At 32.1% G+C, this 24,842-nt stretch overlaps 1 protein-coding gene across 1 annotated transcript in view; it reads right to left on the bottom strand.

The window, feature by feature from the left end:
- Positions 1-24,842, bottom strand: part of LOC107445139 (uncharacterized) — a 93,155-nt gene that overhangs the window by 43,483 nt on the left and 24,830 nt on the right. The window contains exons 9-18 of the mRNA XM_087161861.1: positions 23,845-24,071; positions 20,203-20,380; positions 19,368-19,907; positions 17,003-17,278; positions 14,156-14,319; positions 11,608-11,760; positions 8,806-8,971; positions 6,656-7,018; positions 5,237-5,369; positions 2,328-2,620 (exon numbers count right to left, since the gene is read on the bottom strand). Of these exons, the coding sequence (XP_087017987.1) occupies positions 2,328-2,620; positions 5,237-5,369; positions 6,656-7,018; positions 8,806-8,971; positions 11,608-11,760; positions 14,156-14,319; positions 17,003-17,278; positions 19,368-19,907; positions 20,203-20,380; positions 23,845-24,071 (2,493 nt within the window). The remainder of the gene's footprint in view (positions 1-2,327; positions 2,621-5,236; positions 5,370-6,655; positions 7,019-8,805; positions 8,972-11,607; positions 11,761-14,155; positions 14,320-17,002; positions 17,279-19,367; positions 19,908-20,202; positions 20,381-23,844; positions 24,072-24,842) is intronic.

The following is a 24,842-nucleotide window of genomic DNA, read 5'->3' as shown; positions in this document are numbered from 1 at the left end:
TAGAGTATTTAAATTGTTTTAAACGAGAAATAGGATTGAATTGTTGAAAGAAAAATGGAAAATTAATTTCTTAGAATATCGAACAATCTCAAATTTTTGATGAAGAGAGTATTAAAAAATAAACCCTTATAAGGTGCTTTTGTGATTGTTTTGGAGTGTTAAGGTTAATTTGATGTTGATTTGAAGTTGACTTGATTTGAGTTGTTGAGGTTGATTGACTTCAAAAACAACTTTAATAAATAAACCTTCCAAGACTTTTAATTAAGATATGTGAAGTAGTTTTATTTTTACCTGAGGTTGCTTTGAGGTTGATATAAATTTACCTTTGAGCAACCAGTTTAAAAGAGGTTTGTTTTTGAGGAGTACATGCAATGTTTCTACACTTCAAGCGAATAAATATATTTGAGGTGCGAATAATTTCGCCAGATTTCAACTATAAGTATTGCTGAGCTATATATGTGTAAATTAAATTGAAGTTGATGTTTAAAGATGATGTTATTTCTTATACAAATCATAGTCTAATTTTCTACCTCAGGTGTATATTTTACACCTGTAAACCGAAAAATAAACTCAAAAACACTTTATTTCTGCCATGGAAGACAAATGGAAAAAATTTAAAAATATTGTATTAATGCATTTTCTGTATATTTTCGTCCTTAAAAGAGAAGAGTACTCTAACTAAAAGAAATTAATCTTAAATTGTTGAAAACAGGTACTGAAATTAATTTGTCATAAAATTATGTTGAGTAAATTGGTGCGAAAGAGAAAAAATAAAGTTAATTTGTTGAAAAATTTAACCATTCGGAAAAAATCAGCCAAAAAATGATAAGGAAAATATATTGCATTAATAAATAGTTTTAAAACGACGCATGACAACAAATTTATTTTTAAAAAACATTTTCTTCTTTTAAAATGTCTACTGTAGTGCTAATTACTCTTTAGTTCCTTTCTTCACTTTCTTCCTTTTAAAAATGAGTCAATAAATTAAATGTTCCTTCAATTTGATGCATTTTGTTTATTTTTAATCAAAAATCTGGAACAAGAAGTGTATCAAACAATGCAAAAAAAAGATAGAAAAACGAGTTAAACGTAAAACTTTAATTGTAACGTCAAATAATAACATAAGAAACTATTAAATTATAATTTTAATTTCAGGCACGTTTCTTAAGTTAAATGTAAGAAGTTATTAGGTAGTGTGCGCACTTCTAGAATAAAAAGTGCAACACTGAAACATCCATGCATTTATTTATTTTTTTTCTTTTGCAATAATAAAACTTACGGCGAGTTAAAAAACATTCTTTTGAATAATTAACCGTTTCTTAAATTAGTAGTACTCAGTGATATTTTATTTAATTCATTTAAATTAGCTTTAGCATTTATACGTTGAGAATGGAAAACAAATGTAACTTGACCTCAAGCTTTTAATTCACAAAATCTATAAATCTCCTTCACTCAGTTAAACTCTAAGGACTGCGTTGTCGCTAAGTATACTTTGAACTAAGTATACTAAGTATATTGTCAGTTTACTTTTATCCACTGAGATTTTAAAAGCTTAATGATATTGCAACTAATGATATCGAGATAAAATACAATCTTTTCAGCCGAAATCTTTCTTCTTTTTTTTTCAAGAATATCACTTAAGGATTTCATTTGAGACTTCCAGAATTTCTTTACTCGGCAAAATATATAATATTCTTGTATAATTAAAAGGGGCTAAAATGCAATTTTTCCTGAGTAATTTCATTTTTTTTCAAAAGTTTCACTTATAGCATTCATCAGAATTCCGAAATTAACTATACAAATAATAAATTATAGTTGTATAATTAATAAAGACTAAAATACAATTAATTTTTCCTGGGAAATCTCAATTTTTTTCTAAAGTATCACTTCAAAAACTCATTTACGTGAGAATTCCAAAATTTAAGAATTCGGTAAAATAATTGAAAGATGGAAAAGTAAAACTTATCCTGAGAATTCTCAATTTTTTTTTTCGGAACTATCACTTAGAACAATCATCCACTGGGAATTCCGAAATGTATTGATTCGGCAAAATAATGTACTGTAGTATAATGAAAAGAGACTAAAATACTATTTCCATGATAAATCTCAATTTATTTTTCTGCATTACTTAGAACATTCATCCAGTAAGCCTGCAAATGTAAAATGATATCAAACTTGACGTTATATTTATATGAGCAACAACAAAATAAGCATAAGACATCATATCCATTTTAATCTTCATCTACTCAAATTTTATTCCTTACGAAAACGTACTGAATAACATTAAAATATTGCTAGATAGAATGTAAAATAAAGTAATATTTTACCTTTCTTTGTATCATTTGCAATGTCGGTAGGAATTTCATAATTCATGGAAGCGTAAGTCAGAGAAAATCCTCTTCCAGTTTCATCCGCATCTGAGGAAAATTCAATGGTCAAAGTGTTCCAATTGGAAACTATCTCAAGGGGTGGTTTCTTAGTGTTACAAAACCGTCCAATTAGATTAGATTTTTCATTGGAATCCCCATCGTATACAGCCAAATAATCAAACTGACAATTCTCTCCTCCTTTTATATCAAAATCTTGAAAAGTAAGGGAAATGAAGTGCGAGGAATTGGTTCTGGAGGAAAGGGAGATACTGTATCAGCCTTACGAAGAACAAGTTGATATAATATAATATCTTTATGAAATTTTAATGTACTCAGTAATATGTTTATATTTGCAATGATGAGTAATTACTGCTACAACTTATTAGGTTATTATCTGAATATGCATAGTTATTCTAATAAATTTTATAAAAATAAAGCAAAAAGATTTAAAAACTACGTTTTACAAGTGGTCTTCAAGAGAGAAATTAATTTTATATTTGCTAGGCGCGAAACAAGAAACTTTAGGTTCATCACGATCGAATCAGTGTAGCTAGAAATTAATAACGAATTAAAATATTTTCTATTTTTTAGTCCAATTTGAAACGCAGTTTTTGAAACTTTTTATTTGTTTTTTTATTACTTTATTCTTTTTAGTTTTGGATCTGCTGGTTTGTTTACATCAGAATTTTTGATTGGCAGAGATAAAATGGAATTTATGGAACTATTACTAATCGATATTCAGAAAACAATTATAACTTGTAGTATTGTCAACTGACACAAAACTCCACTTAAAATTTAGGCACTCTAGCTAGAAGGGAAGTGGTTGAAATTTCGATCGACGACAAATCGTATTTGGATATAAGTTCTCCTTTTAGCTCTCAGGAAATAGATGAAACTTGTTTTGCGCCGTACAATGCCCAAAAAAACCGAAAGCCCTAAATAATGTTTTGTCCAGTGATCGGATTTACACGTTGTTCGACTCTATGGGTTTAAGGGAGTGACCATGAAAAGGTTAATTAATTAGCGTAAACAATAATTTGAGTTACGTGATCAGCCAGAAAAGGATATTTTCCGAAATAAACATTGGATTCGCTTAAAAAGTCCTCGATTTATAGCAAAATACGGAAAAAGTAAAATTAACATTAAGGGGTCTAAACTTTCGATTGCTCTCCTGACCAAAATATAGGGACCATATATCCTAAATTGTGGTACTTCCCTTGTTTTAAGAATAAGAAATCCTAATTCTCCAGTAAAGGAAATGTGTTTATCTAAAGAAATTACGTTTTGGTCTCTGACATTAAAATCGGTCTAAACTAATCGGTTAGCAGCATAATTTAGATCAGCGGTTTCCGAATGGGGTTCAGCGGAATTCTATGGTTTCGTGGAAAAGTCAACGGTTTTCCGCGAGTTCGTACTTTTTACAACCGGTGATGAGTTTTGAAACCTCAGATAAAATAATTATATATAGATACAAAGTATATTTTATATGCATTTATAAAATTACTTCAAGCAAAATGCCAGTGAAAAATAAAAGGCATTTTTAATAGAAAATATAATATTTCTCATAATAATGCGTTGAATAAATTATGAAAAGAACAAGCATTTATAAAATATTGCAATAATTTTTCCTTTCACGCTTTTCAAATCAAAATAAAATTAAATTCGTTAATAAAATTTCCTTAATAACCAATTTCGACGTTCATAGCAGTTTTTTTTAAGTTTTCATCTCGAAGTAAACCATAAATTGGCTTATTTTATTCATTTTCAACTTATGTATTTGCACCAAAAACAAATTCACTACTATACTAGATATAGCACAAGGACGGAAAATTTGACAGTCGGACGTAAACCCCAATTTAAGATTATTGCAGATAAAACTATGAAAAATATTCATTCCCCTGATTAAATATTTTAAAAACAGTCTTTTATAGGGTATAACGTTCAGTAATACCTTAATAAACTTTATCCATAAAGTAGGGGTTCCGCTTAAAGAGGGTGAATTATTTTGGGTTCCGTAGCCGAACCAAATTGAGAACCGCTGATTAAGATCCCTCCCATGAACCATTAAGATCGAGTCTTAGTATGTAAAAATCTGAAGACTAGATCAGAAGTTATTTAGGGTGGTTCTTTATTTTTCCACTCGTTGTATATTGAAGAACTCCAATTAAAATTTGAACTATCGAGCAGCTCGCGAAGTTTTCAGAATTTTTATTAACCATAAATTTTCTAAAAAGAAAATATCGTTAAGAAAATATCGATTGAATTTGAATTTGATCGTTCCAATAGATATATAAGTTTTTCTAGCTAGTAGTAAAGTAATAAAAATTCCAATTGTAAGATTCCACCGTTACAAACCCGAAAGACAGTTAATAAAAAAGTAATCCGTATTTGAAGGTCTATTGGGAGATAAAGACAAACCGAAAAAAAAATCGATTTCATGACATACTCTGAAAATGGGGGAAATTAGTTGTTGTTTTTTTCTCTTTAATTTTAAAAAATTAGTAAGTCTAATGTTTTTTTAAGCATCATTTTTAAGATTTAAAAAAATTATAATATTTATAATTTTTTTTTTGCAAATTCCTGATTAATCACTAGTAGAGAAGAGTTTGATAAATTTTAACAGCAGCAGCATGATAAGATTACGAATATTTTTACATTTTAAAAATTAAACAAAATAATATAAATCTATTTCTAAGAAATTGTAGGTTAACATATAATTTATGAAAAAAAAATTCCATTACGTAGTTAATTATAATAATAAGTATTCTTAAATATTCAGTTTCAGTTAATAATTTTTCTTACATTTATTGATACGAACCTATATTATCGCATTAAAATATTTTCATAAATTATGTTTTTATATTTACCGTATTAACCACCCACATCTATGATTATTTGGGTAGTTGAGCGGATATCCATATGATAATATTTTTCCACATGGTGACTCACACACATGTCCGTCAGAACACTGAACACTTCCGATTCCACATCCTGGGCAATCTGAGAACACATTGAGAAAACACTATGTTTAAGAGAAAACGTATTTTGACACATTTTCTACCATATGCAACATGTATATAATTTACTCAACGCTTCTATGATTATTATACGCTTCTAAGCCGTATATAATTATTATCCCTAATAATTGTTAACCCGATAAAATTTAAGTTTAGCTGAAATTTTAAGCATGACTTGCTTTATTGGGATCGTATTTATTGCAACGAATTATTATCCCATGAGATTTCGAGCTCAGCAGAAACTCAGTCACTATGAGTTGTTTTATAGGTGTCGTATAAATCGAAATTTATTATAATCCTGAAAAAACTCGAGCTTGGCAGAAATTATCAGCATTACTTCTTATATCGGTGCCGCATAAATTGTAATTAATTATGATTTCGAGAAAAATTGAGCTTAGAAGAATTTAGGAGTATAGCTTATTACATCACAGTCGCATATACTGATATTAATTATCATCGAAAGAAAATTCAAGCTTAGAAATTGTCAATGCTTGTTTATTGATACGTTATTTATTCCAATTAATTATTATCCTGAGAAAACTTGAGCTAAGTAGAAATTGACAGAATAACTTGTTTTATCGGTGTCGTATATATTACAATTAATTAAAATTTCGAGAAAACTCGAGCTTAGCTAAAATTGCCAGCATTACTTTGCTTATCGGTGCCGTATAAATTGTAATTAATTGTTATTTCGAGAACAATCGAGCTTAGAAGTTGGAAGTATAATTTATTATATCTGAGTCGTATATGCTGCAATAAATTATTATCGAAAGAAAATTAGAGCTCATAAATTGTCAATGCTTGTTTATTGATGTGGTCTTTATTGCAATTAATTATTATTCCGAAAAAATCGAGATAGCAGAAATTGTTAGTATAACTTGTTTTATCGGTGCCGTAGATACTCCAATTAACAATCATCTCGAGTAAACGCTAGCTTACCAGAAATCGCCAATATGACTTGTTTCGCCTGAGTCGGATATAATACTTGTGGGCAATTTTTTATACAAAAAATACATTCATTTTTTTTATTGGTGATACACAGCGTCACGAAAAATTTAGAAAGAGTACACAAAAGTCATAAGTTTGGGAAACACTGCCGTAGATGATACATTTTAAATAAAATATTGCAGTTTAGCTCTATGTTGTTTAAAGAATATTAATTGCTGAAAAAGAAATTTTTAAGAATGTTAATACATATTCATCTATCACATTTCCCATCACATTTCATATCATTTATCATATTGAAACATTTTCAAAATTTAAACATACCAACTGATTTATAATGAGCATAAAATCCTCGAAATCTACTTCTAGAATATCTGAAGCAACTTTTCATTCGTATCTTCAAGGTACCATTCGAAATAATCCTTTTCGGAAAATGTTTTCCTTGAGGAAAGCTAATGCTATTATTGCTGAATTTTTTGGGATATACAATAAGCTCATCTTTGCACTTTCCAGCCTTAGATTCATCCTCTTGGTCAGCCATGTCGTAAATTAAGAAATTCATCTCAATATGCTTTTTTGATTCAGGTGTTATTACCCATTCACAAGACTTATCTTGCCCGTAATAAAGTGGGTAATTTGGTGAATAAACAGTTCCTTCTGTTGCTTTTACGGAATATTCACAGGGCTCTACAAATGTATATTAAAAAAACTTTCATAAATCATTAAAATACAGCATATAAAAAATCATAAATCATATAAAATATTTAAAAAATCATATTAAATACATCATATAAAAAAATCATACAGTTTTTTTACAGTACATTGTTATATTCTATCGGAAAAATACCATAATTATTGATATGGAAATAGTAATAACACATTGTAAAAAAATATAACTCAAATTTCACGAAACTTTTTTCGTTTTTGACGAAAGCATTTCCTGGTATGTGCTCCGAGTGAACATTTTGCCAAAATAACAGAATAAATATCGCCACTTTTTCGAGGAAATGAATTTCGTCAAAAATAAAGAGATATTTCGTCACTCCTCTCAATTTTTCAACAAAAAAAAAGCAGGAGGCATTTGTAATGCTGTATCATATCTAAAGGACGGCATTGTTTTTCAATTTTTCCTCAGCAGATAGAGCAGAAAAATGAATCACATCCATGCCCGAAGCTGGATTCGAACCAGGGATCTTCCTGCTATGAGGCCAACCTCTCGACCACCATGATGGCCTTTATGGACATCGGGCTGACATTGTCATTCTAGTTTCAAACATCTAGTTTTCATTCTATTTTCGTAATTTTATTTAAATATCTCCCACTATTCACTGCGATGAGGTTACGAGTTGAGAAAACATATTTGTCATATATTTAAGAGTTAACGTTTCGTCACGAATGCGATTTCGACATGAAATGGTTCTCAAAATTAATGAAATACAGCTCAAGAATTGATGAATTTTATTTCTGAGATCGCAGGAAAAACAATTAATAAATAAGACCATACACAGCACTTTTTAACGTAAAACACGAAAATACATGGTAGAACTTCTATTTTATTACAAGTAACTAAATTTCAAGCATAAATGTGCTTTAATTGCGTGCTTAAAAATATGCTTTCTGTATATTTAGTTGAAGAAATCCTCTCGCCACATCGTGTAAAGCTCTCTGCCAGAAGCACCTGTTAAATAGGGGAACTTCTGATATTCGTCTCATCGACTAAAGTTTAATCCACTGACGTAAAATATCCTTAGTGGTAGGCGGATCATGGGTTAGAGCCCTCTTGCCCACAGGCTAACCTTGGGAAGTTTTCGTGGTTTTCCTCGTCATGTAACGCAAATTCTTGTAGGTTCCATCAAAAAGTCCTCTATGAAAGCAAAAGTTCTCTTAATATTTGATCCAAGTTTTCTTGTCTTCTGAGTTGGGTTCAGAATTACGAAGCTACGGAGTTGAACATAAGTAGGCGTAAACTCAAATTTGGGTCGGTTGTTCAACGATGATTATAAAATATAAAATGAAATAGTCAATCACAATGCTCTAGCCAACTATTAAGGGAATTTCCTTAATTTGACATACAGAGCTTTGCTTAAGCGTTTATTTCACTATTTTCGAAATATAGTTCTTTTATTTGCAATAATATAACTTAAGGTAAATAAGCACAATTATTTGTAACTAAGAAAAGGAAATAAATCGTCATTTTTCCTACCTCCTTTCCTTCTAATTTGATTTTCTTTTAAATTCGTTTATTTAATATCAAGTTAGAAATCATTCCATTTTTAAGCCGTCAAAACAATACGATATTTATCTTTTTCCTCGTAAGTTTGAAATTATACTTATCTCTAAGTGGAGTCAAATGTGAATGATCCGAATTATTAAAGCTCTTTCGCTTTAAATGCGGTTCTTTTCACAAATACGCTATAAAAAATAAACAAAATATTACTCTAGAAGAAAAAAAGTTACAATATTGTTGTTATTACCTTCTTTTCTACACCCAAGAATTTCCATTCTCAAACATGGTTGAACACTAAAATCTAAAATTCTTATTTGTATGAACCTGGTTGAAATGCCCTTCAAAAAGTTATATCTTATTTCCAAGTCATTTTTGTAAACTTTGTCCGATTTGCACTGCTCGCATATGTAAACCTGTAATGGAAAAACTGAAACATTTAAAGCTTAATCATAAACTTATTAAGTATATACTAATGTAATTTTAACTAAAACTAAAAAGGGAAAGCTACAAAAAAATAAATGACTTGTTAACTTCTATGACTTCCAAAAGACGACATAATTTTACACATTTAAATAAAAATAAATTTGATACTATCATTTTTTCCGCAAATGAGATCTATAAATATACATAATGTACTACATTAATTGAATTAACATGTTTTATTCCTTTTTTATTTTTTAATTTGATGACTGGCAAATTATAGAGAGAGGATTGAAATGTCCTGAAACAAAAACAGGCGACCTGTCAAAATGCCTGGCATCCAAACGTAATTTTGATTTTAAGAGATTCTTTAAAATTATATCTTTCTTTCAAGTTTTATCCTTTAAATTATTTGAGTGAAACAAAATGTTTTTGTGCCTAATTATAAATTATTATATACAAAAATAACTCAATTTAAAAATAATTTTTAATAATTATTTATTGCTTTTCATTATGATTAAATGTAATAAATGTTTTTAAGTTGTAGTAAGATTTTAAAAAAATGCATAATGTGAAATTATACAATGACAAAATTCAAAGTTTGGGGAACTAAGTTGGTACAACCCATAATTTGAGAGCAATAGCGTTAAGTGTGGAATTATATAATTCGAAATTACATTAATTAAGAAAGTATTAAGAATTTCGCAACTTTCAATTCAAAGTTTGTCCGTTCATTAATAAATTAAATAATTTATAACTGGCGAAAGGTTTTTCTTTTAAATTTAGGAAGATAATTCCATATATATATTATATTTGTGAGTAAAACAATTTAAATTGCATGAATGTTTTCTGAGCTATGAAAAAAATTAACAAAATGTAATTTTAAAGTTGTAGGCCACAAACTTTCATCCTATGTTCTGACTAAACAGTCATTGCAACAATATTTTCTGGACTGTAACAATTATTTTGTGCTTACTTTAAGTTATGATGTTTTGCGCCTTTTTGAATAGTTATTTACTCTGAAGAGCTACTGAATTTTTGATAATTGACGTTAGTAAAATGTTGGGCCGAGCGCAAACCTGAAAGTGACTAGTTAGCAACGTGAACAGCGATTTGTCAAGGAAAAAGAATACTTCTCACTATGTCAGTAATAGTGAAAAACAAAATAGTTGAGAGTTTCCTTCTAGAGTGCTTCTGATGACTGCACAAAACAAAGTGCAATGATTAGCATGAGCATGGGAGTATCGGAATGTCGTGATGAGATAAAATATTACCTGGAGTGATGAGTCGAGATTCTTTTTGGTTCATACCGATGGCAGAATGCGTGTATGGCGAAAACCACAGCAAGCAAAAGTACCTTCCAGCGAGCAAAAGACTCTAATGAGGTGATGTTCTTATCTAAGCACTGTCCTTATGGACTGAAATGATACACTTAGAACGCGTGACGTCGTCTCTCACAGGCTAACATTACTGGGATATCCTTGACTACCACTTACTCCCGTGTATTAATTTGCGATAGTTCACAACTAAGATTGCTTTTCATCAAAACAATACAGATTGCTATTGCATTGAAATACTATTGCAAAGTGCCATTACAGTGTTTTTTTGCCTGAATCGTATGAGATTGGTTGGATGAGCATTCCACACACATACATATACTTTCCTAGCCATCAAGGTCACCTGACTTCAATCCAACTGAACAATTCTGGGATAGATGCTCGTCATTGCGCCCACCTTCCCCAACTAATCTTCTTTGATTGTGAAAGTTTGTTCTGAAATCGTGGATAGGTATAGCTTCTCATCCCGTTCAGAGTCTTACCGAATCCTTACCGAATCCTTACCGAAACGGAACACTGCCGTCATCAAGGCGAACAGTGATACTAAGCGCTACTAAACCAGGCATCCCTAATTCAATACCACATCAGTGTAACTGCGTCTTTTTATCACATTTCTCAATTTAAATATCATAGGGCCGGGATAGCCTGGTCGGTAGGGCGCTGGGCCCATATCCAAGAGGTCGTGGGTTCGATCCTCGCCGGCCGAAGACTCCCCGTGTAGTAAATGGTGACTGATGCACGTTAAATCTGTCGAGTCTCAAAGTCCTCCATGTTCCCACAACAAATCAATACCTCTGGGGGTACTGATCCAGGAGTTTCCTTGTCTTCTGGATTGGTTCAAAATTACAAGGCTACGGAGTTGAACGTAAGTAGTCGTAAACCCATGAAATTGGGTCGGCTGTTCAACGACGGTTATAAAATAAAATAAAATTTAAATATCATGATTACCTGTAATATGATATTACAGGGAATATGCGATGATTACCTGGCATATTTGAAGCATATATTTTGGTATGTCCTTCGGACCATTTAAGTTAAATCTTATTATCAAAATCAATTTGATCAAAATCACGATCAAGTTGAATATTGCAATTAGTAGATAAAAAGTTATTCGAATTTTTTTATTTCATTATTTTTTTTATTTATTATTTCATTTTCTTCTCACTTGTACAGTATTTTTGTATGAAATGCATGAAATTGAAAAAAATAAAACATGTGTGTGTCCTTCATTTTGGTTTTCCCCTTGATGACATAATTAAAAGATCAAATTTTTAACACATGAGTTTTCTCACTTTCTGTTGTCCTACAGGCTCTTCCTCATATAACCAGTTCCTAGAGTCGTTGCTAAAAGTTACGAAGAATTTTTTCACAATGGTCATCTTGGGAGCTCCATTCAGTCCTTGGAGAATTATACCGGTTACTGTAGTCACTTTTTGAAGATCTACCTATTTTAAAATAAAAATGTAGAATTAAACAGGAGTTGCAAATATATACTATGTGACAAATCTATTTTTGAAGCGAAATTTGATTTAATATGAAATACTAGAGCAAAAGAAACTTCCTGGCCAAGCGCAAATTCGTTTTTCATCAGAATCAGCTTCAAGGGACAATAAAACGTTCCTCCCTCTTGTTCTTCTTATAAGTTTTTTTTTTAAAAATACGATAAAAAATATCATTTTTTACAGTAAGTACAGAATTACTAAAATTTAATGTCAGCACATTTTATAAATGTTATTCAGAACTAAATGAATGGATAGCTGGATTTGAAAAATACTGAAATATACTTGAAAAAAAAAGGAAAAAAGAATTAAACTTAAGTATGTAGAGTTTGTAACCCGTAATAAATGAGAAGTAATTCTATGAGAGAAATATGAGAAGTAATAAGAAGAAAAGAGAGAATTTAATGAAATGAAAATCTAATGAGAAGCAACTTGATAATAATATATAACGATAATAACAGTTCGCATTAGAAACAGTTGAAGGCGAACACCCAAAAAAGGGGCTTCAGCGTCAGTGGCTCATCTGATTTTTTAATATAATATAAAAGTGAAGGCCTTATTCAGTTGAATGTAATCTTTAAATCTATTTTCTCTGGTGTCAAAGAAGATGTAGATAACTTAACGTCTTTATCAGGTTGTTTTTTCTTCTGATCATGTATCTATAATTAGAATTTTTGGTTTAAATAGGTTTTAAGAAACAGTTGTTAACAAGTTATAAACAACAGTTGACAGCTTATAAACTGCAGTTAACACCAGAAAACTGAGAGTAACAAAGAATATAGAAAAGAGAAAAAGTCCAGCTTTTCGAATACGTAACTAACGCGGGGAACTGCTCGGTTTGGTACGCTCTATAGCAGAAAAACAACTTACAGAGTGAGCAACATACTCATATTTAGCAGAGCGTCATTTGATCTAGGATCAAAATCATGCGAATACGAAACAAAGTGACCGTCAAGAAGTACATCACATGTGATGAGATTATTGGACAAATTTACATGCATGGTTAGGTACGCTGCTGCCCACCAACCGCTATTTTATTCTTTCTTACTTTGTTACAATGAGTTAGCAGGCTTAAATAGCATGGAGAACATAAATGTATTCTCAAAGAAATATCTTAATTAATAGTACAGTACTATTTATCAGAAGTGTAAAAATACAGAACAAACAGAAATGAAAAGAAAAAAATTGTCTTCTTTCCCCTAACGCTTCCCCAACCCCAGTAGTGGTTAAATGTAGAGGAGGGTGTAAACTTGTTTCATGGATCTCCACCTTTGTGCTCCTATAATGCTGTTTTTTTTTTCTTTTTTTTTAATACCCAGGGACTACAACCAATCTTAAAGAACTGGTTAAAATTATGTCAATGGGGGCTAGACTTCTTCCCCTATGTATATTCTTTGATAACACTACAATTAATTGAGAAGAAACTACAGTTAGCAGTAAAAAATGTGCAGTTATTAGTAGAGAATTTTCAGTTTACCGTTAAATTAAAGTGGTAAATTTCAATATGGTCCTGTAGATTTCTAAAGAATCCTACCTGTGCAAAACTTATATTTATATTTTATTGTTTTTATGTGCCATTTGAATATTCTGACTTGAATATGGAAATAATAAAATATAAGAAAAATGTGTTACCAATTAAAGTATCTGACTAGTGCAAAAACATGATTTTGAGCAAAAGTTTTGAAATTGAGTTTATTATGAATTAAGAATACATATACTCTTATCTTTCTAAAAATACTTTAGTTTTGTTTGTGCTGCTATTATTTGCAACGTTATTGAAGTTTTATGAAAGGTGACAACAGTGGACAGACAATTAATGCATTTAATGCATATTTTTAAATGCATATATCTCAAAATCTGATTTCAAAATATCTTAAACACGATATGTCTTATTGTTTTTAAAATAATTGTCTACCATTTTTCATGAGTGCTTATGAGTATAGCACGCATGTTTTTAACAACAGATTGAAAGGCAAATGTAGAATTTCATTTTTAAATGCGGAAATTTTTAAAAATTTGCTTTTTTAAGTACTTTGCTCTCTAACTCAGTAGTATATGCAATTTTAAGATAATAGTTCAAAACATATTCGATAGTCTTCTAAATAAAATCCTCAAGGAATTTCTTGTTTTAGGAAATAAAAAATTTTTTATTCAAAAAACGACGTATTTGTACCTAAAAATAGCCATTTATAAAAATATATAATAATAATATTTTTTGCTACTTTTATAGATCCTTGCACATAATAAAAAAAATTAATTAGTTTTAAAAATTTTTATATAAATATGTATAAAAAAAGAGTTGTCGAAATTAGTCGTCCCGATCCTTTTAGATTTCACTTACTGTAAGATTTTTATAATCATCCTTGAAGCTGGCACACCATCCGAAATTCGAATTAAGTCTGGCATTCGTATAATGATATTTATCTTGGTCATGACTTGAAGAAGCACTGATTTGGGAATCGAATATTTCTTCCGACGCCATCCCTAAGGGTTGCCCACAAGATTCTGTAAGAATAATGAATAGAAATTTTGGTGAAATACGATGAAAGCGGTTTATATAAAAAGAAAAGCAAAATTATGACTTAGGACCTCAACCGGGCATGAAAAATACCTTAAATGAGGAAACGATTTTACTTCTGAACTTTGCATTCATAAATAACGAAAAGAGAGTTTTAGCCAGAATATTTTATTTTTAATTAGTGTCAGCTTACAGATTATCTGATTGTTTATTTTACGTTTGCTTTAATCCTGGCAAGCAAACCACTTACATTTTCGTTCGTTTTAGTTTATATTTTATAAACGGCGTTGAACAACCGACCCGATTCTGAGTTTACGACGATCATTGCTCAACTCCGTAACCTTGTAATTTTGGACCAAACCCAAAAGACAAGGGAATTTCTGGATCAATCTTGGGACAAACTAGCATTTGGGAAGGACTTTTTGATGAAACTAAGTAGCATGTGCGCAATATGGAGAAGAAAAACACAAAAACCTTCCACAGTGGAACTGATTCTAGCCCATTGTCCGTCAGATACTGAGGATATTTTACGTCAGCACTGTGTGGCTGGTGTGAGTCCGAAGCAGAATTCGTACCAACCCGACAAAACTGAGATACGAACCTGGAACACCTGATTCGTAGGTGAACGATCCATCCCTAAGCCCCCACTGCTCTTTTTTGTTAGTTTTATTTTATATTTCATAACAATCGGTGACCTGCCGACCCAATTTTGGCCTTAAGACTACTAATGCCCAACTCCGTAACCTTGTAATTTTGAACCAATCCAGAAGACAATTAAACTCCTGGATCAGTACCCCCAGAGTTATGATTTGTTATGAGGACATGGAGGGCTTTGTGACCAGACAGATTTAATGTGCATCAGTCACCCTTTACTACACGGAGAGTCTTCGGCAGGTAGGGATCGAACCCATGACCTCTTGGACATAAGCCCAGTGCCTTACCAACTAGGCTATTCCGGCCCTTTTTTGTTTGTTTGTATTTGTTTTTCGCCTCTTATATTAAATTTCTTAAACGCTTTGATTATCAGAGATACAAAGCTGTATATCTTTTTTGGAGGCAGGCCAGCAAAATTCACCTCCATTCCAAATGTAATATTTAAATCTCAAAACTGTTGGGACGATTCTGACGAATTTTAAAAAATGCAAAAATACCCCACAATGATAAATAAATAAAAAAATAGATGGTTCTGTAATTTTACCCCCTTTTAGGATAAAAAATTTTTTAGAAAGTAACCAATATTCTTTGTTTACGCTATAGGTCTAAAACGAAGAATAATGCAATCACTAATCCGTCATCAGCATTACTAATATAATATTAAAAAAACTTTAAATTGTACTCGTAAATGTTATTATAAAGTGTTCTTTTAAAAATATTTGTTAAGTGCAATATTTTAAAAAGGGTAACCCGATTTAAACATATCTTTTTGTTGCTTCTTATACCTATTTAACTTCTCTACAGTTAATAAATTTAACATTGAACCTGGCATTTTGAAATTCCATGATAAATGAACAAGTTATTTTAAAAAGGCATTCTGAAAACAAAAGTATACATTATAATTTGACTAAAGTAAAGTGTTGTTGTTTCTAATGCCACTTGCCAATATTAGCAAGAATGCTTGGTGAAACCAAGCGAATTTAAGGCAGTTGGTGCGCTTCTTGTTTTCAGTAGCGCCATCCATAGACTTCACATACACGTCACAACCTGGTTTAACAGGAGGATCCATTCATACATTCATCCACAGACCATAGTTTTGACCTGAACCAGAGAACGGTCAATCTCCAATTCGAAACCCCATGAGGTATGACTCTAAAGCAAAGTTCTCAAATTGATTACTTAAAAAATTGATATTGATATTAAAGACTCAAATTGATATAAAAAAAAGTTTATATGACAAGCCGTAATAAATGTTAAAAAGTCGACATAGCAACTTTAAAAAAAATTTGTAACGAAACATTTACTCTCACCTCAAAAACATTTATAATAATATAACTTGTGACTGTGGGCAGAATTTGAAAACTCAAAAAAAAAAAAAAAGTTTTTTTCTCCATAGAAAAATTTAGACCTACGGCAGCAAATCTTGAAATAAAATTCTATGCAATATTTCATACTTATTATGTCATATAATAACTTGAATTTTTTATTTCATACAAACTTTCGAGTCTAAGCTACACTTTATGAAAACTTGATTCAGTCATTGAACCATAATATCTTGCAACTTTTTTACTACAACTTTAATGGCAAAATTTGAAAGCCCTAAAAAATTACTACTAGTTCCTTTATGCTAAAATTTAGAGCTAAAACGGCAAATCATGCAGCAATTCTACACAATATTCCACACATTATTTCATACTCATTATGTCATATAATAAAATGAATTTTAAATTTCTTGCAAACTTTTGAGTCTTAACCGCACTTTAAGAAAATTTGGTTCAGTCATTAAGCGATTATAAAATACAACTTGGCCGGAATAGCCGGGTTGGCAGGGCACTGGATTCTCGCTCGTGGAACTGTAAGATGGTTAGTATGAAGGTTGAAACAACGTACTACAAAGCTTTCAACAGTGACTTCGAGTTTCAGCCATTCTCTCTAAGATATTATATTTACACAGAAAATTTAGAAGCTATGAACCTTTCTTACATATTAATTTGAAGAATTAAAAGTAATAATTACCAACTCCAAAAACCTTTATTTCGCAAAATCTCAAACTGTCAAATCTGCTGTATACTTGCAATGTGACATATTGACCATAGACTGGTTGAGAACAATTGACCTTCCAGACATGAAATTCACGATTGGTGACTGGATAGACTGCACATGTGTAAGCATTCAAAAACTTCCCAACTTCCGTATGAGGAATGCCATATGAAAGATCGTCGTAATACTTGATGTAAGTATCAACAAGTCCCGTATCATCCACTACTACCCGGAACCCCCGTAAACTTTTATCTGAAATAAGCGAAATAATTAGACTGCATAAGTAAGAAATCAAAAATGCATTAAAACTAAAGGTTATGTGAATTATTTGATAAAAATAAAATTTCACGAATTTTTTTTACAAAAGTAAATGTCATAATGCACTAAAGAAATGCCATTAACACAAAAATTGTAAATGTACAGCGTGATAGTGGGTCACCGATTTTTCTTCAAATAATCAATTAGTAAAAGCTCCCTCTTATTTCGCGTGCGCCTTCTTGGAATGACCGGTATTTAGCCACCCACAGCTGTGTGTCGGACAGAAATAAGCAGGTTACGTGAATCTGCAGGCAGAAATAGACTAGTGGTATTTAAACCAAGACGTTACCTCCGAATTTTCATTTATGCATTTGAAGCAACATAAAATGACTTAATTTAATCTTTAAGTTTTTCTTTTTTTACCATAGCGCTCCAGTCCATAGATTAAAGAGACTTTCTCGGACTACAAAAAGTGAGGTGACGTCACGAGTTTTCCTGAATTCACAAAAAAATTAACCTCAGAGGAAGGTTTTCTTGAATACACCTTGGAACTGAAAAAGTACTTATCCCTTGCATGTAGTCACCGTTAAACAAAGCTTTCGCCATCTATTAAAGATTGCCCTTCAACTTCTTGAAAGAAGATGCCTTCTCTCCGTGGTGACTCCTTGGCGCCTGTTAAGCTGCCAGATATTAACAATCACTTTCTCCAAATGTGGAGATCAAGATCTCGATTTCGATCCATAGACTCTGGAGAACTCGAAATCAAGATCTTCACCAGAATCAATAAAAATCTGTTATTACCTGACTTTTTCCAGTTTCCTGAACTTGTATTGATAATTCTTTTAGTAGGCTCAGCAAAATTCTAGCAGGTTGTATATACTTAATATATTTAAAAGATAAATCTACCGACGAGAATACAGTTTTGCGGCTTAACGTAATTGTACTTTCACTTGTCATGGTCAAATTTATTTTGAATGTATTAACAGATTACGAAAAAACTACTACCGTATATCTTTACAAAAAATATTCATTAATTTTTTTATAAAAATCTAATTTCATTCTCTTAATTTATGTATAGTAAAAATTAAATTAACTAATGGCGCAAATATAAGTAGCGAATTTAGTAATGGCACATAGAGTTATTCGGAAAATAAACATAAAGAAGATCTCTTTTTAGATACACTGTCTTAAATCAAAATGTGCCTCGCAGGGCATTTTGTTTATTTTCGATTATTTGAATATTACTTAAAGATTTGAATAAACAGGAGAGTCTTAGGCTTGGATTAATTTTATAATAGGGCTGCGGTATTTGATGTTATTAGTTTCCTTTTGAAATGCTTAAAAACGTGACCCAGCTAAAAACAAAAAGCAATTTTTCTTAAAATACTTTTGCTAACAATCTAAATATTAAAAAAAGGGGAAAAGGGGAGATGAAAAAGTGCTTAAAAAAGACTATTTAAAAAGCAACTTTCAAAATTAGTTAGAAACATGTTGCTATTCAACTTCTGCAGCATGCCAGATCAATTTCAATTTAAACATTTGGACAGACTTCTAACAATTTCGTCCTCAAAGTGTGCCATATTATTGCTACAAAATTCGTTACAAACATGTTGCTATTCAACTTCTGCAGCATGCCACATCAATTTCAATTGAAATATTTGCCCAGACATCTGACAATTTCGTCCTCAAAGTGTGCCATATTATTGCTACAAATAACGCTTATTCTAAAAACATTCTAAAAACTTAAAGTTCCTCACAATTGGTAACACCATCCGTTGAGAAATTTGATATTTATTGAGAACAAATTCATGGTGTGCAAAGTAAAATTCAACAAACCGCATATTTTTATTTATATTTATTTTTTAGCTGATTTTCCTTTTTGTCCTCAATAACTTTTTCAATACTTAGCATTCAATTAATAATGTAATAAATTAATAATGCAGCCAATTAATTATGTAATCAATTGATCATGTAATCAATTAATCACGTAATCAGTTAATCATGTAATCAATTAATCACGTAATCAGTTAATCATGTAATCAATTATAAATTTTAATCAATCTTTTTTAGCAATTATACTTACAAATATCATAGTAGCAATAGTAGATGGCAATGCCTTTCTCATACGTATCTTTATCTATATTTGGATGCATTCCACCATATTTCGGTAAACCGTCTTCTTTTTCCATTTTCTTCCATGGTTCTACATCTTCATTGAAATGGAAATAGTGCTCCATTTCCGACATCCCTTCTACTTTCTGACAGTTGTCGCCATACTTAAAAAGATAAAATGGATCATCATTTGGTAAAATTATGGGATTGTCTGCACGATCGTCATCCCGACAGCAAAAGTTGATGGTGGTGGTTTGGGATGTATAATTACCCTTCGGATAAAATCCATCAACTTTGTTGTGCGAAGGTGAATTATGAGTATCTCTTAAAGTAATATTACCATTGGTAAATTTTGGTGGACAAGAGTCACCATATTGAAAAATGCAATATTTCCCTGCAGGCCACTCTTGTGAAGAATTAGTTGAATTGTAGTGAGAAGTTTTCATACAAAAGTGCTGTACCACACCACTTCTTCTTTGAACACCCTCAACTGTTTCTTTCTGCAAACCACCTGAAATAATATAGTTAATATAAATCAAATACGAAATATATCACATCATAAACTAATCAGTTTTAAGTTCAACCCTGATTTCAAAAATAAATCTTGATGAAATATATGTTACTGTGAGTGACCGAAATTCATTGTTGTTGACTTCCTCCCGTGGATGTTGACAAGCACTTAGTCGCTTTGGTAAATGTCCGAAATATACACCAGGTCTAGCTAAGTGCCACTGCCTGGTATACATTTGTCTGGTATACCCTACACTGATGTTTTCTTATAAGGTTCTAGCAAATTCTCAACTTACCTTTCAAGAGGCATCCTTCTGACCAGTGAAGTACCTTTGTATCTTGTATTATGTCATACTGAATATCGTGGTATCGATATCCTGTTTTCCATGTAAAATTCTTGCTTGACGGACAACCTGACACTGGCATAGGTAGACCATACAGTCCTTCTGGCCACATTAACTTACTTTCCCCTAGCTGGAATACATATCATTATGTACTGGTGCGGTAAAAAAAAAAAACTGGACAAACAATTTTTTCATGTAATTTTATGAAAAATAAATAAATTAACAAAATATAACTAGATGTATATACACTATCCGGCCAAAAATAACATGCACACCGGAAGTCAATTCCAATGGCCACCTATCAAAAACTGGTGGAAAGTCTTCTCAGACGTGTGCAATCTGACATCGATGCAAAAGGGGGACCGACATCATATAAATATGTACCTCAGGGTGCTCTAAGTCCATACCACGGGGTGTCCAGATACTTTTAGTCAGATTGTGTATGCATAATATGTATGTGGAGAATATGTTAAATGATAATATTAGTAATTACGCTTTAAAAGTTAATACTTGAATAAATAGAAACATCAGAAACGTGTTTACAATCTATACATTTCCATTTAAACCATTTACTTAAACATTCGGCCAAATAAGTTTATTACTTGTTCCTGAACTTCCAAAAGCACGTTTGTCTGGATAAAACTAGTTATTTAATCTAAACTGCTGTTTGTAGAAAATGCAACACCATGAAGGAATCATCAGAATCAAATGAAATTCGCAGCAAATGTCAATTATAGGATATTATGCAAATTAATAAAGTTTCAGAGCCATCGCGGGTGCGTGGCGCGCGCAGCGCCCTCTGAATTGATGCTGAAAGCGTATAAATAAAGTGCTGTAGCGGGACGTTGAAAATAGTCTATGATTATTTGTTAGTGGCAAACGTTTAGTGAGACCTGAGTATGCCTCCACGACGGAAGAATAAGAAATTCAAGCAACTTACGGAGTTTGAACGAGGGAGGATAATCGGCCTTCGAGAAGGAGGATTTTCCTATCGCGCAATAGCAGCTCGTATGCAGCGGAACAGTTCCACAGTGATGCGAGTTTGGAAGCAGTGGACCGACGAGCACCGAACAACTCGAAAAACAGGCACTGGACGACAGAAGGTGACGTCAGAGCGCGATGATCGACACCTGCTCCGCATGGCGGTGAATGATCGCACAGCTTCCTCCAGGCAGCTGGCAGCACATTGGTCTACTGCTACAGGTGTACAATTGTCGGCTTCGTCAATTCGTCGTCGTCTGCTGCGCCGTGGATTGCGTGCAAGGGTGCCATTATACAGGATTCCCCTCACGGCGGATCATCGACGGCTGCGTCGGCAGTGGGCTCTTGAGCACAGAGACTGGCGAGCTGATTGGCACCAAGTTGTCTTTTCAGATGAATCACGCTTCAATTTGTGGACCCATGATGGCCGTGTTCGTGTTAGACGTTATACCGGTCAACGCTGCCTTTCTGAGTGTATTATTGAACGACATAGTGATCGAACACCCGGAGTTATTGTCTGGGGTGCGATTTCGTATCATGGACGATCCAATTTGATACGAATTGAGGGTAATCTCAATAGCAACAGATACGTCCGTGAAGTGCTACAGCCCGAAGTCGTTCCTTTCTTTCAAGGCATCCCTGGAGCTATCTTTCAGCAGGATAATGCACGCCCACATGTTGCGCGGACTGTTAGAGACTTCTGTTCAGCACAACGCATGCAACTTCTTCCTTGGCCTGCTTATTCGCCGGATATGTCGCCTATTGAGCACGTGTGGGATATGGTTGGTCGGCGTCTCACTCGTGATCCGCGTCCTGCAGTTTCCAAAGACGAACTTTGGTTGCGCATACAAGCGATATGGAATTCTCTTCCTCAAGCAGATATTCAACATCTGTTTGACTCCATGCCACGTCGTATAGCAGCACTTATTGCAGCGCGTGGTGGCTGCACCAAATACTGATTTCGGACGCTTAATTTGTTTCTTTTGTTTTGAAAATTTCATCATTTATTTGTATCAGTACAAGTCGTTTCTGCATTAAATTTCATTTGATTCTGATGATTCTTTCATGGTGTTGCATTTTCTACAAACAGCAGTTTATATATGGTGACAGGCCTGACGGATCTGGTATATAGGTCATCATAATTTATTTTAGTTCTATTCAAAATTTACAACTTCAGTAAATCTTATATAATATTTGTTAAAAGAACCAGAATAACTGAGATTTTGTATTGTAATTGACATCAGAAGGTTCTTGATTTAAAAGTAATCGATAAAATGTGACTCTTTTAAAGCCAAAACGAAACTTTACGTGAATTTCAAAGTTGCAGTCTGTTGAAATGACGAGTGAGTTATTGAACAAATGAGTCAAAGCACTCTAAACGTCTTTCTACGAGGAAAGCACGAGAACCAAATGCTTAAAATGCTAATTCTTTCAATGCTAAAAATGCTTAAAATAGTTCAAAACGGAAAATTAAAATTTTTTTAATTTTTTACACGGGGGAAAGTGGGGTGAACCAAGTAGTGGGTACTTTGATTTTAGAGAAATTATTTCTGTTTTCTAGAGAACAAACTCTGAATTACACTTTACTAATCAAGAAGAACCTATCATATTGGCATGTAATTGTTGATTAATTCTCGACGTCTGTGTAAATAAGTTTGTTTTGCTGTGTCAACTTTTTAAAGTTTTCTTGTTTTTAAGTTATTCTTACTTATATGCTATTACAGTCATAAAAATTGTTTTTAGTTCAGCTTATCATAAGCTTACTAAATATTTATACTCTAACAAACAGTAAGGATGTAGCCTGATAACTGCCTTAAAAATTGTTCTGTTTCATTTCAATAATTTATACTCACAGTCTAAGACCAGGTACTACTGATCCGGAGCCCCATCCCCCTCGAAATGCGACCCACGACAGCTGCAGTGCAGCAGAGGAAGAGGAAAACTACATCCCAGGTTGAACATACGGGCACCAGAACAAAATTTATTGCAGGCCCTATCCCCAAAACACTAAGTTTTATTTTCATATTTTGTCGAATTTAAACGATCCTTTATTCAGAACTGCAGTTTTTATAAAGCTATAAGGAAATTCTCTACCATTTTTTTATAAAAAACATTAATGAAAACTATATTTTTTGGTCGGGCAGTCAGCCGCTCTGGGCCTTGGAAAAATTGTCCCTCATTCCCCCTTACTCCCCCCTTGAGTACGGCCTTGACTACTGTTATGTATGAACAATAATAAGTAATAGCCTTTCATACTGATAGATGGCGGTCGGGGATGTTTAATTGAGTGAATATGATGTAAGTACCACAGAGATGTATAAGATCTGATTGATAGTAGTCCACCATTCGGTCGTGTTCTTTAAATGTTAGATGTTTTATTTGTTATAAATGCGCCAGTGAAAAAATTATTGATATCGACTAATTTAGGTTTTAACAATTGACTTGAATGTTACAGGCAATTAAATCAACAATCATATAAACAAGAATTATCCGCTGATATTAATAATTTTGCAATATTAATACTACTACTTAATTTTGGTTATACAATTGACTTGAATGATGTTTCAATTCAATAATAATAATACGATGATATTTTATCAGATTTTTGCCGACCTTAGATTCAGATCTTGTGCTATGAATTTCAATTCCATGAATAAGATGACGCTTCTGCAAATTGACTTGCCACCAAGGATCTGTCTCAAACTTTGTAGCCGTACAGATAGAAAGAGTCTTCAATGTCTCGCTATTTCCATCTACACCATAAAACGCATACCTTTCGTCTCTTGTACTAGATTGTTTAGCTGGTTTACCTTTAGCTATATTTCTTATATCCTCTAATCCTAAATTGAAAATAAATTAATTATTATTTTAACAGCAGTAGGATTTATTAACAATAACTTATGAAGACGAGTACTCATTTTTGTCAATAAAATAATATCCTCAAGATCATGAAGACTAGTATTAAATATTTTTAAGTAAGTTAAAATAAAATTACTGTTTCATAGCTTAAGAAAATTATTTTAAAGCGTTCACGTAAATAATACGCAAACACATATATAAGTAATTGACACATGTTAAACCATATTATGGTCCTGATATGTTCCAATCGAAAGGGGGGGGGGGAGGAATAACCTATATTTGTATAGTGTAATTCTTTTCGGCTTTATTCATTAAGTGGAAAATGAAATAATCCTTACTTTAGTATCAATTTCTATTATTTATATTAGCTACATTCCTTACATCTTATAATCATTTATTTTAATCATTCATTACATTTTTTAAGTTTAAACAAGCTTAATTAGTCCTTGAAACAAATCATTACTCTTTTATCTGATTAAAAACTGCGCTCGCTTCAGAAATACGTAAACAGAAAATAACAGTCAATGTGTTTCAAGTGCTCAGAAACAGGCGCCCATTTCCAAGAATTTGCTAAGCGAGAATGAGTAGAAACAAAAGGGATTTTAAAATATAAAACAAAAAGTTGCCAACAATAGAGGGGAAAATAAAGACGAAAAACTGAACTAAAAAGGAAACTCAGCTGAGAGAGAAGAAGATTTTCAAAAAAACTGAACAAGAAAGACCACAGCTGCCCCCAGGCCCTGTTACTCTAA

The sequence above is a fragment of the Parasteatoda tepidariorum genome, chromosome 1 (genome assembly GCF_982258835.1).
Source record: "Parasteatoda tepidariorum strain Cologne lab strain chromosome 1, Ptep-v5.0, whole genome shotgun sequence".
Classification (NCBI taxonomy): Eukaryota; Metazoa; Arthropoda; class Arachnida; order Araneae; family Theridiidae; genus Parasteatoda; species Parasteatoda tepidariorum.
This window is presented reverse-complemented; position numbering and strand designations above follow the sequence as displayed.